Source organism: Xenopus laevis, chromosome 1L, assembly GCF_017654675.1.
Source record: "Xenopus laevis strain J_2021 chromosome 1L, Xenopus_laevis_v10.1, whole genome shotgun sequence".
NCBI lineage: Eukaryota > Metazoa > Chordata > Amphibia > Anura > Pipidae > Xenopus > Xenopus laevis.
In genome coordinates, this window is record NC_054371.1 from 217,197,572 (window position 1) to 217,216,432 (window position 18,861).

Consider the following 18,861-nt stretch of genomic DNA (forward strand, 5'->3'; position numbering starts at 1 on the left):
TACGACCCCCTGCAGGGGGTTTGCTACTCTCAGGCAATATTCCCCAATATCCCTTAATAAAATATGGGTACTTGCCAGTACCCAATACTATAATAAAAACATGGGCAGGCTGTGATCCATATGTGGGCAAGAAGAACAATACCAAACACTAATAGGTTCCCACTTTCCAGTACCCCAGGAACCAGCCCTCCTAACAGGTGGGTATAGGTTAGCCCTGTTTGGTATTGTTAGGAAGCACGTGACCTCCTCATAACCAATATGTAAGTTATGAGGTTGTGAATCCTATGACACAGGAGATATGGATACTTTCCTATAATCCATAATTTCTACTAGCTATCCCCCCCTGCTGCTCTAGGTCCACAGCTCTGTTCTTTGATCAGCCGATCAAAGAACAGACTGGCCCAGCTTCCTTGCCCAAATGGTGTGGCTCCAGACCGTCTCAGATGACAGATATGGATGTCACCTTTCCACAGCCCCCTGGTGAGATATAAAATTAAGGGTCTCTGTGTGAGCCTGAGACTGAGTAATTAAAGTATTAACTTTTAAAATGCCAGTGCAAGGTGGCCCTGGCATGACAGGGTTGAATTCTCCTTTAAAGATGAACCACCCCTAAAGGACAAGGAAAGTGAAACTAAAGAAGTAGCTAGAATTGTTGTTCATTATGTTTGCGCTTCTGTACCAGCCCAGGGCAACCACAGCCCTTTAGCAGTAAAGATCTGTGTCTCCAAAGATGCCCCAGTAGCTCCCCATCTTCTTTTCTGCTGATTCACTGCACATGCTCTGTGCTGCTGTCACTTACTGAGTTCATTATTTGACCGAATCTTTCATGAAGGATTCAGTGAATTCGGTGCATCCCTAGTTAGTTTATACCTATCTAGTGTAGCTCGATAAATGTCAGGGTCGGACTGGGGGGCCCGGGGCCCATCAGGACTACTGCCCCAGGGTCGCCTCCGGCAATGTGCTTCGTGCCTTTGTAACGTGAGTGGCGCCGCATATTCTTCCCATGCACACACAGAGCATGCACCAAAGAAAAATTTACGCGACCTCCGACAAAGTGGGTCACGCCATTAAGAAGAAGATGTGGGTGCAGACCTGGGCCAGCGGGGCCCACAAGAATCGGGGGCCCACCGGGTTTTTGCGGTGCCCCGCCGGCCCAGTCCGACCCTGATTAATGTAATCAAAGAGTTGATTGGTTGTTATTGGTTATGTAAAACCTGGTCATTGCATAGAGTGTTTCACTTCAAACTGGCAGCAGACAAGTATACGAATGTGCCTCTGTGATGTACAGAAGTTGGTCTCCATTGGTTTAATTCAGCAGAAAACCTACTGTGGAAGCAAGTTAGTAGTGAAACTCTAGCCCATGTGTCCTATGTAAATGAGACAGGAGAGGAACTCCCGGGAACTCCTGAATTAAACCCCCCTCTATAGAAACCAGACACTGGAAACTCAAATCACTCCCCTTCCCTTAAGGAAAAAAAAAATAGTAGAGGAATGTAGCCTTTCCCTATGTGTCTTTAGTTGTGAGTCTCTTCAGTGCAATCTGCTCCAGTGTCCCCTTGTGCTATATGTATCTCAGCCTGGGCTTGCTGCTGTGGGATTTTCATGAATATCTTCTCCCCCCTTCTCCGTCCAAGCCATGCCATGTATGCAGAGAGGCCGGATTGCATTTATTTCATTTTCTACTCAATCCCTTTCCTCCTGGCTACTTGCCACGGCACAAGGCTGCACCAGGATAACTCACACTTTCTGCACCAGGGACAAGGTCAGTTGCTTTACACACCAGTTACACACCAGCCTGTCACTGTCCTTTCACTTGTGATTGAGTACAACCTCTACATACAGTGTGAGTGAGCAACGGGACTTCCAACTTTAGCCCAGAGACTATTCCTAATGTTACTCTAAATTCTCTCCAAACTTCTTTCTTTCTCCTGCTTACTCTCTATTTCCTTTTTACTATCTTATCCTCTTTCTTTCTTTCTTTCTTTCTTTCTTTCTTTCTTTCTTTCTTTCTTTCTTTCTTTCTTTCTTTCTTTCTTTCTTTCTTTTTCTTTCTTTCTTTCATTCACTTTCACACTCTTCCTGTTTTTTACTCTCTCCTTTTCCTTCCCACCCTCTGTATCTTATTCTCCCCCTTTCTTCTCACCCCCTCTGCATAACTTCTGACTCCCATGACCTATCACATGCTTCTGGCCCTTGTGTTGCTGTTGAACTGGCAGTTGTGGTTCACCAGGACTTTTATAGGTGAAGTTGCCAATAGCTACAATTTCAACAATGAACAGTTTACCACTTGTTAGAAATAGAAAGCAAACCCCTGGTTGGTTTAAAGCACGCATGCACTTTATTACCTGTGATCACAAATGTGCGCCCCTGTCTTCTATATGTTGTCGAATGAGACATTGCAGCATCATACATATGAGTTGGCAGTTTATTTGCCCATGTGTGCAGAATACCAAGCAGCCAGATACTTATCAGGCAGGTTTTAAAATCACGTAGGGAGAGGATTACGTTGGCACGTTGATGCAATTCTTGTTTTTGACTTATTTAGCTTTTTATTCAGCAGCTCTCCAGTTTGCAGTTTCAGCAATCAGGTTGCTGAGGTCCAAATTCCCCTAGCGACCATGCATTGATTTGGATAAGAGACTGGAATATGAATAGGAGAGGACCTGAATAGAAAGATGAGTAATAAAAAGTAGCAATAACAATACATTTGTAGCCTTGTTTTTTTTATATGGAGTCAGTGACCCCTATTTGAAAGTTGGAAAGAGTCAGAAGAAGGCAAATCATTTAAAAACAATAAAAACTGAAAAGTTATTTAGAATTGGTCATTCTGTAATATAGTAGAAGTTAACTTAAAGGTGTACCACCCCTTTAACTAAGCACTGTTTTTTATCCTGCACTCAGAGCCGAGTGCAAGCTCTTGTGTCCCTTAGTGCTCTAACGCCCCTCCTGGGGTCATAAATGCATTAAAAGCAATATTTTATGAAAGAGCGCAGTTTGTGGAATGTTCATATAGAACATAGAAACCACTTGTTCAAGTTCATCAATCCCTCTTGCTTCAAAGAAACACAGAAATCGGAGCAATTACCCCTGTAGCAAGAGTCTTTAGTGGTGGCAATGTTTACTAAAATGTCAACTTAAAAGGAATCTAAACTCCAAAATATGTGTTGGTGTAGACGTATTCAGACCGGTCCTCTGAGTAGTTTACAATTTACATTCATTTTCTGTTATAAGTAGCTTCTGAGTAGTGATGGGCGACTTTGTCGCAAATTTCCAGCGAAATTCGCAAAACAGCGGAAAATTTGATACACATTGAAGACAATGTGCGTCAAAATTATTTGGAAGCGCAACAATTTTTATGTGTGCGACTATTCTGAAGTGCACCCAATTTTTTTTGACGCAGCTGTGAATTTTCCTGCAGTTTTGCTAATTTATTTGCCGTCGGCAAAACGTGGAAATTCGCAGCGAATTTGCGCGGGGTGAATTTATTCACCCATCACTACCTTTGAGATAGTGGCAGTTTTAGACAGTTTTATACTGCTAGCCAGGACTCATCTCAACAGGGTGTCAGGGACTCTAACTGGATAGTCTCTGTCTGGCTTCACTTAACCCTAGTGTTGCTGGCTCTCAATTAAGCAAAAAGCTTGGTGATGGCAGTCTAAAAATGCAAATATCCCAGAAATTGGTTATATCAAAAATAATGTACAATGTATGTTTAAAAGTGCTTAGAGATGCATCTTGATTATTTTTGGGGTTTAAATTCCACTTATTGTAGTAGTGTGTAGCGTTGTGCCTGTTCCAATTGCACCAAATACATTAAAATGAATACAATTGTGTGTACACTGTACATGTGGTAGCAAATCTGTTGCAAGTAATAACTCATTTTCACTGTTGAGTTTAACTGCACTTCTTCATGTTTAGTAAAGTGCAAATAATCTGTCAGATTGCACCCTTTTTTCTGCACTTTGCACCCTGCCTTGCACATAGTAGGTATGGGATCTGTTATCCGGAAACCTATTATCCATTAAATATGGGTAGGCCATCTCCCATAGACTCCATTTTAATCAAGTATTTTTTTTAATGATTACCCTTTTCTCTGTAATAATAATACAGTACCTTGTAATTATACAGTAACTAGACCTTTGGTATGGAGATCCAGATTGCGGAAAGAGCCTTTATTTGGAAAACCCTAGATTCCAGGCATTCTGGATAACAGGTCCCATACCTGTAAATGTTTCCAGTCTTGCAAATAAAGGAACTTTTACACATAGGCTTGTATTTTGGGGAAAACTAATAAAATAAATAGTTTTGATGATATAGTTACTATAGTAAATAGGGGCATTGTGCAAATAGTATGCGCTGGGTGGGATGGGGCATTCAAATAAATATGGCAGAGCCAGGGTGGCTAGGAGCCCAGGGACATAGAACGCCTATGGGTGGGGGGTCCTTTAGTACTTTAGTAAAGATGTGCTAAACAGATAATATTCCCCATAATGGTGACCATAGAAAATGTTTGTTGTGGATCCCATGAGCATTTAGTCAAGCTGCTGGAGTGGGAATTTTTCAATGACAGTGAAAGCTGGGAAAGTTCATAACAAGAGAATGAGTCAGGGAGAGTTGTTGCCAAGCACCTGTTGTGCGACTAATAGCCGGGAACCTCTTGTGGGAACCCATAATCCTCCCTTGCTTCAACTATCTTTTTTGTACAATAAGCTCTTGGGGCTACAGGAGAGGCTTGAGGGCTGCGACTCAGGGGCTGCAGGAGAGGCTTGAGGCCGAGTTGGCACAGACAAGAGGGGACAACATACAAATATGTGGTTGTTGGAAATCTCACGGCGCTTCCGGCACTACTAGAATCAGACTAAATGGGTCACTGGGAACATGTGTCACATTCAGCAAGCGCTGCCAACTTCAGCATCAGCAGCCTGTGATATTCCCTGCTGAGCTTCCCACAATCACAATATACATTCCCCTTGTAATAGCCTGACATTTTATTGCTGCTTCTAACAACATGACATTGAAGTATCTGTATTTATATTACTGTATAGATTAGCAGTGTTGGACTGGGTCTCCTAGGGCCCAACAGAGAACTCAATACCCCGGGTCTAATTTTGCAACAATTAGAAGTGATACTGTAATATTTGTCTTATAGTTTATGGTCAATGCCAGAGATTAATGAGGCTTAACTAGATAGATAGATAGATAGATAGATAGATAGATAGATAGATAGATAGATAGATAGATAGATAGATAGATAGAAAGCGAGAGAGAGAGAGAGAGAGAGAGAGAGAGAGAGAGAGAGAGAGATAGATAGATAGATAGATAGATAGATAGATAGATAGATAGATATTAGATAGATATTAGATAGATAGAGAGATAGATAGATGATAGATAGATAGATAGATAGATAGATAGATAGATAGATAGATATTAGATAGATAGAGAGATAGATAGATATTAGATAGATAGAGAGATAGATAGATAGATAGATAGATGATATGAGAGATAAGAGAGAGAGAGAGAAACAGATAGATATATAGATAGAGAGAGAGAGATAGATAAATATATGGATAGATAAATTATTTATAGATAGATGATTCCAGGGGTACCGAGATGTGCTGAATATTATATGTGATACACCAAAACCAACGCTAGTTTGCATCTGCATTTGTGCAACTGCCAGTGGATACAACTTGGCAAGCATTCACAATTATGCTGGAATTCTGGTGGTAAATGCTGCACCGTGTTTAAAAACTTGCACCCAAAAATTGCAGAATGCACATGACTCTGTGGGCCTTATTTACTGTTTCTCCTGCTGCTTGTGCAGGGGCACACAAGCATGCACATTTCTAAATCCAGCATTCTGTACCTTGATACAAAAATATCTAAATATCCAGAGCAGAGTGCAGCACCGGCGTGAAAAAGGCAGCCAATAAGCACATGGTTCTTTTGCAACCTGCACCCTCCAACACTCCCTAAAAGTGGTCCTACACAGTACAATAATGATCTTCCCTGTGACCAATGGTTTGTTTTCAATACAGACATTTAGAGCTGAATTGTAAGATATACAGGTAGAAACAATACCTGTATCTGATGATTCAGCAGTAAACACTGGCTGATGTTCAAGCGCCTTTGAAATTTTCCAATTTGGCCAAGTCTTCGGCCGATATTGGTCGGCTAATCTCCTGCCATAAAGCCACTGCATTTGTGTGAAACTCAAATCCCAAAGAAATCACATGAATTACATCCATAGAACATACAGTGTTACATACATAACAACCAGTACTGGTACAAAAGGTGAGGAAGGCCCTGTGCAAAAGAGCTTTCAATCTGAAGGGGAAGGGAATGAGACACAAGGTGGGACATTCACTAAAAATCGTAGTTGCGCTGGCGTCCGCTTCGCCGCGCTTCGCCAGGCGTAGTTTCGCCAGCGCTCCACAAATTCACTAAAATCCGAAGTTGCGCTCAGGGGTAGGGTAAGGTTGGGAAGTTGCGCTAGCGTTGATTCGCTAAGCAAAGTTACGCTAGTGATGGTTAATTTGCATACGGCGCCAAATTCAAATTTCAATGGAGGAATATGTAGCAGCACTACAAATGCCTGGGAAACCTTCAAAACATCAAATAAAATTGTTATTTTGCCCTACACATGTGCCCACTGTATAGTTTAGTTGCCATGAGTTAGGAAATGTAGGGGGGAAGGAGGGGAGCCCCAAAAATTTTCGATCTTTTTCAGCCTATCACCCATAATGTAGAAAAAACGCCAGGTTTTTTTTTTTTTAGAAAAAATTTAACTTTTTTTGAAGCAATCCCTATCTACTCTATTGCGCTTCGCCTGGTCTGAGGTGGCGAAGGAAGTCTAGCGTAAAAGGTAGCGTTCAGTACAATGCACGTGTTAGTGAATTTGCGTAGTTACGTCCGTTGCACAAATTCGCCAGGCGTAAGGGCGCAAAGTTACACTAGCATCCGTTAGTGGATTTGCGAAGTAACGAAAATGCCCAACGCTAGCGAATTGACACTAGCGTTAGGCGATTCGGCGCATAGTGAATTTGCCCCAAGGTGTGGGAGTGGACAAGATCAGAAATTAGCAGGTGAGAGATGTAGCATATGGTATTGCATTTGGTAGATAAACAGAATGAGGGGAGGCTTCTCTAAATAAATGAGTTTTAAGAGATCTTTTGAAAGCAGAAAGTTTGAGAGAAAGTCGTTCAGACTGTGGGAGCGAATTCCAGGTTATGCATTATGCATTTTTCTCCATATTTACCCTCCTTTATATTTCCCTTATTATCAAAATAAAAGTGCAATGTGGGCTCAGCTGCTCTCACAATGACGTCCCTCCTCTATTTCATCCCCTAACATTTAACATCCTTGTGAACTGAATTTTACACCGTGTGTTTTTATTGGCGAACATTAAAAAAATAAATCGATTCTCTCCCCTGGTGCGTTTTTCCTTGTGTTAAAATATTTCTTCCCCGCTAATGAAATATTTAATGCCTTTGTTAAGGAAATCTTCACATTGGTGTGATTTGGCTTGCATGAACTGCACTCTCCTTACACCCCCCCCTAATGTTTCCTCTATATCCCATTCTTTCTCATGTTCCCTGGTAATAATCAGTTAATTATAAACTCCTGTTTGGGAACTGGGGGGGAGCAATCTCAAGGCTCTATCAATGGAACTGCAGGGGCATCATTTTTATTTTAATGCAACGTTTAATGTTTTCGTGGAATGATCAGAAAGCTTGTAGTTACTAGCGTGAATTGTTTTGTAAGGGCAGGCAGTTTTTCCTGTGCTCCCCTGCGTTGCGCTTTGTTCCGTTCAGCCGCAGGGGAGCGCAGGAGTAGACGCGCTCAATTATTTTGAAGGGGGCTGTACTCACACAGATGCATGTAAGTGCCAAACGCAGGTGGGACACAGCATGTTGCATTTCACCTGCGTTCGGCGCATACATGCATCTGTGTGAGTACAGCCCCCTTCACAACAATTGATTGTGTCTACTGCTATGCTCCCCAGGTAAAACCGCCCATGTGTAAGGGCTCTTACTAACGAGTGGTTGAAGCTGCGCTCCCCTGCGTTCCGTTTTTCTGTGTTCAGCCGCAGGAATAGACGCATTTAGCTTTTTTCAATGGGGCTGTACTCACACAGGCGCATGTAGGCGCTGAACGCAGGTTGAGACGCAACATGCTGCATTTTTCCTGCGTTCTGCGCCTACACGCGCATTGAAAAAAAGCTAAATGCGTCTATTCCTGCGCTCCCCTGCGTCTGAACGCAGAAAAACGGAACGCAGGGGAGTGCAGCTTCAACCGCTCGTCAGTAAGAGCCCTAAGAGACCAGAACGAGATGTTTCCCAGGATGGTTGGGGTTAGCAATTAACAACGAGGCACCTTGCACTGCAATCAGACAAACATTCAGCCTTATAAATAGCTACACAGGAATGTCTTCGCATGAATAGTGAGCAATTATTTCTGTTACAGTGTGCCTGTAATAGAATATCATTAGCACAGCCGGAAAATGCATCTGCTGAACCGGCCCAGGACGGCCTCCAAATGGCATCCAGATCTTGCTTTGTACCGGAGAGACTGTAAGTTGTTTGGAAAGTAGGAAGAGTTTCCAGCCAGATCCGATGAAAACCAGAGTGAGAGAGAGAGAGAGGAAATCCAAGTTTACAGCTGTGGAAACAGAGGAGAAGCATTTGCTGCTAATATTTGTCAGAGGGGTCAGCACAAGTGCAGAGTCCCAAATACTCAATAACTGTCCTTTAAACGGCTTTTAAGTCAACTTTTAGTATGTTATAGAAGGGCTAATTCTAAGCAACTTTTCAACTGGTCATGTTTTTTCTTTTCTATAGTTTTTGATTTATTTGCCTTCTTCTTCTGACTCATTCCAGCTTTCAAATGGGGGTTACTGGTTACCCCATCTTAAAAAAATGCCCTGTAAGGCTACAAATTTATTGTTAATTTTTATTACTCATCTTTCAGGTCCTCTCCTATTCATATTCTAGCTGAAATTAGAGACAATTCTGAGATAATTTGCAGTTGGTTTTCATCTTTTATCATTTGTGGTTTTTGAGTTATTTAGTTTTTTATCCAGCAGCTCTTCAGTTTGCAAGTTCAGCCATCCGGTTGCTAGGGACAAAATTCCCATAGCAACCATGCCTTGATTTGAATAAGAGACTGGAATATGAATAGGAGAGGCCTGAATAGAAAAATGAGTAATAAAAAGTAGCAATAACATATATTTGTAGCCTTACAGAGCATTTGTTTTTAGATGGGGTCAGTGACCCCAAAGTAAAAGTTGTAAAGAGCCAGGAGTAGATGACAAATAATTTAACATGCAACTATATAAAAATAAATAATAACGGCTAATTGAAAAATCTATAACACACTAAAGTTAACTTAAAGGGATTGTGCATTTTTGGCTTAACTTTTAGTATGATGTAGAGAGTGATATTCTGAGACAATTTGCAATTGGTTTTCATTTTTTATTATTTGTGGTTTTTGAGTTATTTAGCTTTTTATTCAGCAGCTCTCCAGTTTGCAATTTCAGCAATCTGGTTGCTAGGGTCCAGATTACCCTAGCAACCATGCACTGATTTGAATAAGAGACTGAAATATGTATAGGAGAGACCTGAATAGAAAGATGAGTAGTAAAGAGTAACAATAACTATAAATCTGTAGCCTTACAGAGCATTTGTTCTTAAGATGGGGTCAGTGACCCCCATGTGAAAGCTGGAAAGAATTGAGGGCAATTAATTCAAAAACTACAAAACAGAAATAATGCAATTAAAAAGTTTCTTAAAATTATCAATTCTGTAACATACTAAGGGGCATACTTATCAAGGGTCGAATAACGAATTGAAAAAAATTTGAAATTCGAATTCAAAAAGACAAACCAAAATTAAGTCAAAGGTTTTTTTTTTGGTTGAAAAGGCCACCAATTGACTCTAAATAGGTTCTAGGAGGTCCCTCATAGGCTAAAACAGCAATAAATAGAATAACAGGACAATTTTACGCTTATTTGATTGGCCCCACAGACTTTGTAACTTGACATTGAACTATTCAGTCATCTATAGGGATAACTAACTGGCATATAGTCGCTGGCTGAGAAGAGAGGTCACAATGCCATCCTTGTCCCATTTCTGGTCAGCTGATGCCACCCAAGTCCTACTGAGAAGCATCAACAGAGATCTACTTTTTTCCCAGAGATAGAAAAGCAATGCAACACAAACCTGTCAATTTCATCGGACTTGATAGACTCGCAGTTGAAATTACAACTTGTCCGGATCCTTTGCATTCAAGATAAGGGCAATTTAAGCGCGACTGGTGTGAGACAATTGAGATCTGAAACGGCACCGGCAGGCCAGAAGCTTTGAGTGATGGAGGAGATTGAGGTTTCTGGAGTCATCATAACATAATGAAGAACAAACACAGGATTCCCAGACATTGCAGGTGTCAGACGTGGAATTGTGCACATAAAACCACCCACCTTGCTGACAGATATATATATAATATGGATTGATGTAATTGCAGAGTGTGAAGAACGTGTAATGAAATATGTGTTAGTTGTGATGTGTGTTCATACAGAAGCCATTATAAAATGTAGATTTTGGAGATGAGAGGCAGGACACTGGGAGCAAGGGTTGTGTTTGCACAGATGGAGGTTGTGACTGTCATTATTACAGTAGGGCCAAGCCAGGCTGAAATCTTTATCAGTACTCAGGTCACTAATAGAGAGATGCTGATAGCAATGTGGAAGCAATCCTTAGATATTCCTCAGATATATATAATAACGTATGTTATGACACACATGTTGCATCAGTTTATGCAGGGCGCTATCGTAGACTTGGAACTGCCACCACTTTAGAGCACTCTATGTGATTTGCAAGTAGGGTTGGGACCGGGAAGGTGCAGAGTGCAACCAATTTAATTCATGGCTTTGGTTCACTGTTAAGGGCAGAGACAGTCAGTATTATAATAGAAAGCAGGACAAATCCAAGGCAGTAGCTATGACTGCAAAGTGCTTTTATTGGGGACAAATGCTCCATGGATGGAGCATTTTTCCCCAATTTTGGATTTGTCCTGCTTTCTATTATAATACTGACTGTATCACAGTGCTACGCAATATGTTGGCGCTATATAAATACATGTTAATAATATCAATTTGGGTGTGGACACAGGACACCTTGCAAGAGAATCCACCTACATATACTAAAGGTGAGCTACAGCCTATTTATAATTGATTTAAGGGCAGAGACACACTGCAATTCGGGGAGATTAGTCACCTGCCGACAAATCTCCCTGAACTGCCTCCCCTGCCGGCTAAAATGTAAATTGCCGCGGGATGGCACTCGGCACAATTCGTTTTCTGAAGTTGTCCGAATTGCCTCATGAAGGGTTCAGAGTGCAATCCCTCCGGCGATTTCGATTCTAGCCAAAGAAAGGCAGTTTGAGGAGATTAGTAGCCCCGAAGAAGAGGAGATTTGTTGCTGGGTGACTAATCTCCCCAAATTGCTGTGTGTGTCTTTGCCCTAAAACACCAAAAAAAGGGGGCACAGGACACAATGTATTAATCACTCATCACGTGGAACAGGTGGTCCAGGTACACCTGCCCCAGACCCTCAGCTTGGGAAGCGGATAAACTAGCAGAATACAAAGAAAGAGGTGTATCAGGTGTATCAGGGTCACCAAAATAAAGTTAAAAATATAATATTTATTGTAGACTCATTAAAAAAGGAACAGTATCTCCATTGGGCCTACGCGTTTCATGCCCTCCAGGGCACTTTGTCATGGTCTATCTTTACCACCCAGGAAGTAGGTATTTGTAGGAGACGTGACCAATGAGAAACAAGATACAAACCATATTTAAAATTAAAGTTCATTGTGCCACAAGTTGTGGGACCACATTTTGTAAATGAGCTTACCGTAAATGAAAAAGTAACCTCGTCAAAAATAAAGAATTGTTGATTAAAATAGTTAGTATGGGAAATAGTACTGAACCGTTTTCCGGATAACATTTTTTCGGGTCCCATACCTGTAGTGTAGTACCTGCCCGGGCATATATACAAGTATGGGATCTGTTATCCGAAAACCCGTTCATTGATTCAGAAAACTCCAAATTGCCAGAAGACCATCTCCCTGCCATACACTCCATTTAATCGAATAATTAAAATTTTTAAAAATGATTTTTAAAAAGATTTCCTTTAAAACAGTACCTTATACTTGATCCCAACTAAGATATAATTAATCCTTGTTAGAGGCAAAATAATCCCTTTGAGTTTAATTAATGTTTAAATAAATCTTTAGTAGTAATTATGAGACCCAAATTATGGAAAGACCCCTTATCCGGAAAACCCCAGGTCCCGAGCATTCTGGATAACAGGTCCCATACCTGTAAATTAGACAGGTTGGCAGGTTCTCAGGAATTGATCAGATTACCTCTTTCTAGTAATGGGCGAATCTGTGCCTGAAAAATTCGCAAAAACTCATTGAAGTCAATGGGCGTCAAAATAATTTTGATGCGAGCACCTATTTGATCCAAATGCATTAAAGTCAATGGGCATCTGAATAATTTTTATGTGCGAGACTATTTGATCCAAACACATTAAAGTCAATGGGCATCTAAATAATTTTTATGCGCGTCAATTTTTATGCGCGTGGCAATTTTGATGCACGTCAATTTTTTTTTGACAACATTTTTCTTGCGGGCGAATTGTCTTGCAGTTTCGAAGATTAATTTGCTGGCAGCGAAACATGGAAATTCACAGCAAATTCGTGTCTGCCGAGATTTATTCGCCAATCACTACCCACTTGGCAACCAAAACCAGGTATCTCTAGATAAGGTCCGAACTGAGAATTAAAATAGGCCCTGGCATTTCAGGTACACAGAGGCCCAATCAGCCCACATAGAGGCCCAAACAGCCCCCACCAGCCCACTAAATACTGACTTTCTATGGGACCTTATAGCAGCCCCTCTGGCATTTGCCAGAACCCACAGATTGCCAGTCCGGACTTGTCTACAACGGATGAACACAAACTACAAAATGATTATGATTTTGTGTCTAAAGTCATTGGTTTAGGGGACTCCCTGGCACTACATAATCCAAATGGTTTCTTCCTCTCTCAGATGAGGAAAGTTGGTCTATAATTCTATCAGACTGAAATGTAATATCCTTTTTTTAGGAAATGAGTAGACTCTGTTTTTTGGTTTGCAATTAATCAGGAAACTCAGTAAGATACTCACGCAAAGCCAAACTGTAACTGTTTTCTCATCCATTGGATATTGTGCCAAGCGCTGCCAAGTTATTATAGTCACTGTTTGTCCCAGAAGGGCCTGCTGGGCATCCAGGCATTTGCACAATATAAATATATCTTCCTTCTGGATATCTAAGGGAAGGGGAGCCAGTAACAACTGCTTATGTCAGTGCTATCAGGTATTAGCAGTTCATCTTCGACCATTTCCTTTTCAAACCTTCAGCATTTTATTTCCTTCTGTAGTGGTAACCTGAACATTACAAAATGTGGGTTAGGGTTTTCTTGTGTAGGTCGGTGCAGTACTAAGGTGTTTGGGTTTAATTAGATTTGCATGGATCTAGTACCCATGCCAAACACTGCAATGTACATGTACAGATCACTGAGATTATATAGAAGGATATGGACATCATTGGGTAAAAATGTGGCATAACTGTGTTTCTTGTAAGAGACTGTATCTTAGTGATGGGCAAATTTGTCCCGTTTAGTTTCGCCATGAATGTTGCGAGTTACCCGCGAAATCGAGACGCCGCAAATTCGCTAATTTATTCGCCAGCGGTGAAACGGGCAAATTCGCCGTGGATTCGCACCTTCACTATCATTAGTGAAATAAAGCCTAATATTATTATTATTTCTATGACAATGACGTTTGAATGTACAGGTGTGGGATCTATTATTCAGAAACCTGATATCCAGAAAGTTCAGAATTATGGAAAGCCTGTCTTCTATAGACTCCATTTTATCCAAATAATCCAGATTTTTAAACATAATTTGATCCAAATGCATTAATTTTCTTTTTTCTCTGTAATAATAAAACAGTAGCTTGTATTTGATCCCAACTAAGATATAATGAATCCTTATTGGAAGCAAAACCAGCCTATTGGGTTTATTTCAAGGGTTGGTTCATTTTTAAGGTAACTTTCATTATGTTATAGAACGACCAATTCTAAGCAACTTTTCAATTGGTTTTCATTATACAGTATATTTTTTATAGTTATTTGCCTTTTTATTCTAACTCTTTGCAGCTTTCTAATGGGCGTCGCTGACTCCTAAAAAAAATAAATATCATTCAAGGCTACAAATGTATTGTTATTGCTCCTTTTTATTACTCATCTTTCTATTCAGGCCTCTCCTAATCATATTCCAGTCTCTAATTCAAATCAATGCATGGTTGCTAGGGTAACTTGGGACCTAGTTACCAGATTGATTAAGATGCAAACTGAAGAGCTGCTGAATAAAAAGCTAAATAATTCAAAAACTTTCAATAATAAAAAATGAAAACAAATTGCAAATTGTCTCAGAATATCATCATACTAAAAGTCGAAGGTGAACACCCCCTATAATGTTCACATGATTTTCTAGTAGACTTAAGGTACAAAGATACAAATAGTGGAAAGATCCGTTATCAGGAAAACCCCAGATCCCGAGTATTCTGGATAACAGATCCCATACCTGTAACAGATAAAGTAAATAAAAAAATGGTGTTTGCAACTTGTAGCAATTATAATTGCACACTGAATCTCTTAAACATAGTCAATACAGAAACATAAAGATATTTTTTGGCAAATGGCCAATGTTCTTTTATCCCAGGGTTTCTTAATCTTCTTTGGAACGGGGCCCACATTAGTTATTGGAATCAAGAAACACAATTTAGCTTAGACTTACTTGTGTGTATCTATTTTAACTCTTTGGCAGGCCAATGTGTGGGTGCTTTTTCCATAAATTTCTTCTAAATCATAAGGACCCCCTTAATACTTTGCTATTTAGCAAGAATCATTAACAGAAGGCTAATAAGCGCTACTAAAATAGGGTCCAGGAAACATAACAAATGTTAATAGGAAAGAACAGAAGAGATTAAAAGTTTATTGGAGACAAAACAATTCTATTGGGTTCATTTAACATTTCAATAGTAGATGTAGGGGCCAATTCATTAACTTCGAGTGAAGGAATAGAAGAAAAAAAACTTCGAATTTCGAAGTGTTTTTTTGGCTACTTCGACCATCGAATGGGCTACTTCGACCTTCGACTTCAACTTCGAATTGAAGGATTCGAACTAAAAATTGTTCGACTATTCGACCATTCGATAGTCGAAGTACTGTCTCTTTAAGAAAAAACTTCGACCCCCTAGTTCGCCACCTAAAACCTACCGAGGCCAATGTTAGCCTATGGGGCAGTTCCCCATAGGCTTGGCTAAATTTTTTTGGTCGAAAGATAATCCTTCGATCGTTGGATTAAAATCCTTCGAATCGCAGTATTTGCGCAAAATCCTTCGACTTCGATTTTCGAAGTCGAAGGATTTTCATTCCCAGTCGAATATCGAGGGTTAATTAACCCTCTATATTCGACCCTTGATGAATTTTCCCCTTAAAGTGTGATGATCCAAATGACAGAAAGCTCAAGCAAAGCCAGGTCCCTTAAAGGACCAGTAACATATTTTTTTTAATTAATTTGTATTTAACGAGAAAAAAAACCCACCAAGACACTTTCAACTTTAAATTCACAAAGTCTTTATTAAGAAATAACTAAGAAATAAGACTATTGCAATTAACATAGTTATGTAATCCATTATTATAACTATGTAAAATGGCTGGGAAAAAAACATCTTCCTGGAGCCAACAAGGCAATCAGAGGTCTCTGTTAGTGATAGAAAACCCCAAAGGTCTCAGCTTTCACTCCAGCTATTCCTAAAAGAGATATGTTTAAAATTTTCTAAAACTGCTAATGTCTCAGAAACCTTCTAAATAGAAATGGTTTGGCTTAGGTGTTAGAGGTGGGGTAAGTGCCAGGAGTTACAGCAGAGATAAGGGACTCCGGGGTGGAGGCAGCAGGTAATAGGGGTTGTTATGTCACAGTGGTCAGACTTGGGGTTAAGGGGAGTAGTGTTTGGATATATTTTATTGGGCAAGGGTATTCTGGTGATATTGGACCACCCTTCTACTGACACTGCTCTCAGATCAAGTTTACACCAATTCATTTTTTTTTAGTTAAAGGGACACTGTCATGGGAAATTTTTTTTTTTAAATGAATCAGTTAATAGTGCTGCTCCAGCAGAATTCTGCACTGAAATCCATTTCTCAAAAGAGCAAACAATTTTTTTTATATTCAATTTTGAAATCTGACATGGGGCTAGACATTTTGTCAATTTCCCAGCTGCCCCATGTCATGAGACTTGTGCCTGCACTTTAGGAGAGAAATGCTTTCTGGCAGGCTGCTGTTTTTCTGTCAGGGAACCGGGAGTTCCCTCTGGGGAGTTGTCCGGATATAGGAGGAAGCCCCTCAGGAGGGATCAGGATCGTGGTATCCAGGGATTCAGCAGAAGGGGTAATAAAGTTCAGGCAACAGGTCAAAAGGCAGGCAGAATATAAACAGAGTCCAAAGTCCAGGCAGGGGGTCAACAACAAGAGATCAATCAATAGAATACTCAGGGATAACAGCAACAGGGAACCCAGGAATCTAATCAGGAACAAGATCCTATTTTCGGGCGCCATCTTGGCGTCTCGGGCGTCCTTTTAAAGGGGTTTTTTGGCGCCCTTGCGTCGGCGTCAGCACGTCTGCGACCGACGCGCTGCGCCTGCGTCCGTCGCACCGTTGTGACGTCTTCGCGCCTGCGCACTTGCGCGCAGGCGTCTCTGCCGGCGCCGCTACCCACGTGGCGGCCATGGGCGCCGCCATTTTGGGAGCGGCATCGGAGGAAGTAGTTGCGCCGCCCGGAGCTCCTGGTCCTGCTCCGGGCGGCGATCGTGACAGTACCCCCCCCCCCCTCACGGGGGGCCTCAGGACCACCGAGACAAGGCTTCTGGGGAAACTTGGCGTGAAAATCCCTCACCAGACGAGGAGCGTGAACATCACGATGTCCTTCCCAGGAGCATTCTTCAGGACCGAAGCCCCTCCACTGAATGAGGTACTGAAGGGACCCTCTGGAGATCCTGGAGTCTAGGATTTTCTCCACCTCGTACTCGAGTTGACCCTCCACAGAGATGGCAGGAGGAGGAGATTGACCACCAGAGAACCGGTTGGTGATAGCGGGTTTCACCAGAGACACGTAGAACACGTTGGGGATTCTCATCTCTGGTGGAAGCTGAAGTCTGACAGCCACAGGGTTGATTATCTCCAAGATGGGAAATGGACCCACGAATTTTGGACCCAACTTGGGAGATGGGATCTTCAACCGGATATTCCTGGAAGAGAGCCAGACATTATCACCCACCTTGTAGGGAGGAGAGGATCTTCGACGACGATCCGCGAAAGTCTTATGAACAAGAGCGCTCTTCTCTAGGTTCAACTTGGTAGCAGCCCAAATAGCAGACATATGGGCTGCGGAATCGTCAGCAGCCGGGACGTCAGAAAGTACAAAGTCTTGGGGAAAAGCTTGAGGATGCTGCCCATACACCGACATGAACGGAGACCTTCCTGTAGAGGAATGACAAGCATTATTATGAGCGAATTCCGCCCATGGGAGGAGATCAGACCAGTCATCCTGGCAGAGGGATACGTGGTTCCTCAGGAACTGTTCCAGGGCTTGGTTGACACGTTCAGCTGCCCCATTCGTCTGCGGATGGTATGCAGATGAAAACTGAAGAACAATTCCCAGGTCTTTGCATAGGGAACGCCAGAATTTGGCAGTAAACTGGGTGCCTCTATCGGAGACGATTTCCACCGGGAAACCATGCAGGCGGAAGATGTACTGGATAAATAGCTGGGACAACTCCACCGCAGAGGGCAACTTCTTCAGAGGGATGAAATGGGCCATTTTGGAGAATCGATCAATGACAACCCAGATCACAGTGTTCCCACAAGAGGGAGGAAGTTCGACAATGAAGTCCATGGACAGGTGGGTCCAGGGACGGGAAGGAACCGGCAATGGCTGTAGTAACCCACTGGGGCGGGAATGGCTTAACTTAGATGTGGCACAAACATTACAAGCAGCAACAAAGTCCTTCACATCTTTGCGGATATCAGGCCACCAGACCAGGCGTCGTAATAGTTCAAGAGTCTTAGCTGGACCAGGGTGTCCGGCTTGCCTGTAGCAATGGGTCTGTTGCAGAATAGGCAGACGCAGCTCAGGAGGAACAAATGCCATTCCAATGGGAGTATCTGAAGGAGCAGAAGACTGACCAGCCAGGATTTGGTCAGCAAACTGTGGATACAGGGAGGCAATAATCTTGACTGGAGGGATGATTGGCTCTTGTCTCTCAGGAGAGCGGTCCACCGGAGTGAAGCTACGAGACAAGGCATCGGCCTTCTGATTCTTGGAACCTGGGCGATAAGTCAAGATAAAATTAAACCGAGAGAAGAAGAGAGCCCACCTTGCTTGTCTGGGGTTTAGCCTCTTGAGGGACTGGATAAACTTGAGATTCTTATGATCGGTGAAAATCTGAACAGGAATCAGAGAACCCTCCAGGAGGTGACGCCACTCTTCAAGGGCAAGTTTAACAGCCAAGAGTTCTCGGTTCCCGACATCGTAGTTCTGCTCTGCGGACGAGAACTTCTTGAAGAAATAAGCACAGGGATGCAACTTCCCATCAGCGGGATGTCTCTGAGACAGGATGGCTCCGGCTCCGACTTCAGAAGCATCTACTTCGATGCAGAAGGGTAGTTCAGGATTGGGGGTGTCGGAGGACA

General features: G+C 41.9%; 1 protein-coding gene across 2 annotated transcripts in view; it reads left to right on the forward strand.

The window, feature by feature from the left end:
* Positions 1-1,325: 1,325 nt before the first annotated feature.
* adamts12.L (ADAM metallopeptidase with thrombospondin type 1 motif 12 L homeolog) overlaps positions 1,326-18,861 on the forward strand; it is a 352,590-nt gene continuing 335,054 nt past the window's right edge. The window contains exon 1 of one of the 2 annotated variants that reach the window (XM_018266523.2): positions 1,326-1,762. In XM_018266523.2, coding sequence (XP_018122012.1) covers positions 1,603-1,762 — 160 coding nt within the window. In that variant the 5' untranslated portion in view covers positions 1,326-1,602. The remainder of the gene's footprint in view (positions 1,763-18,861) is intronic. The other variant, XM_018266519.2, reaches the window with a different exon arrangement.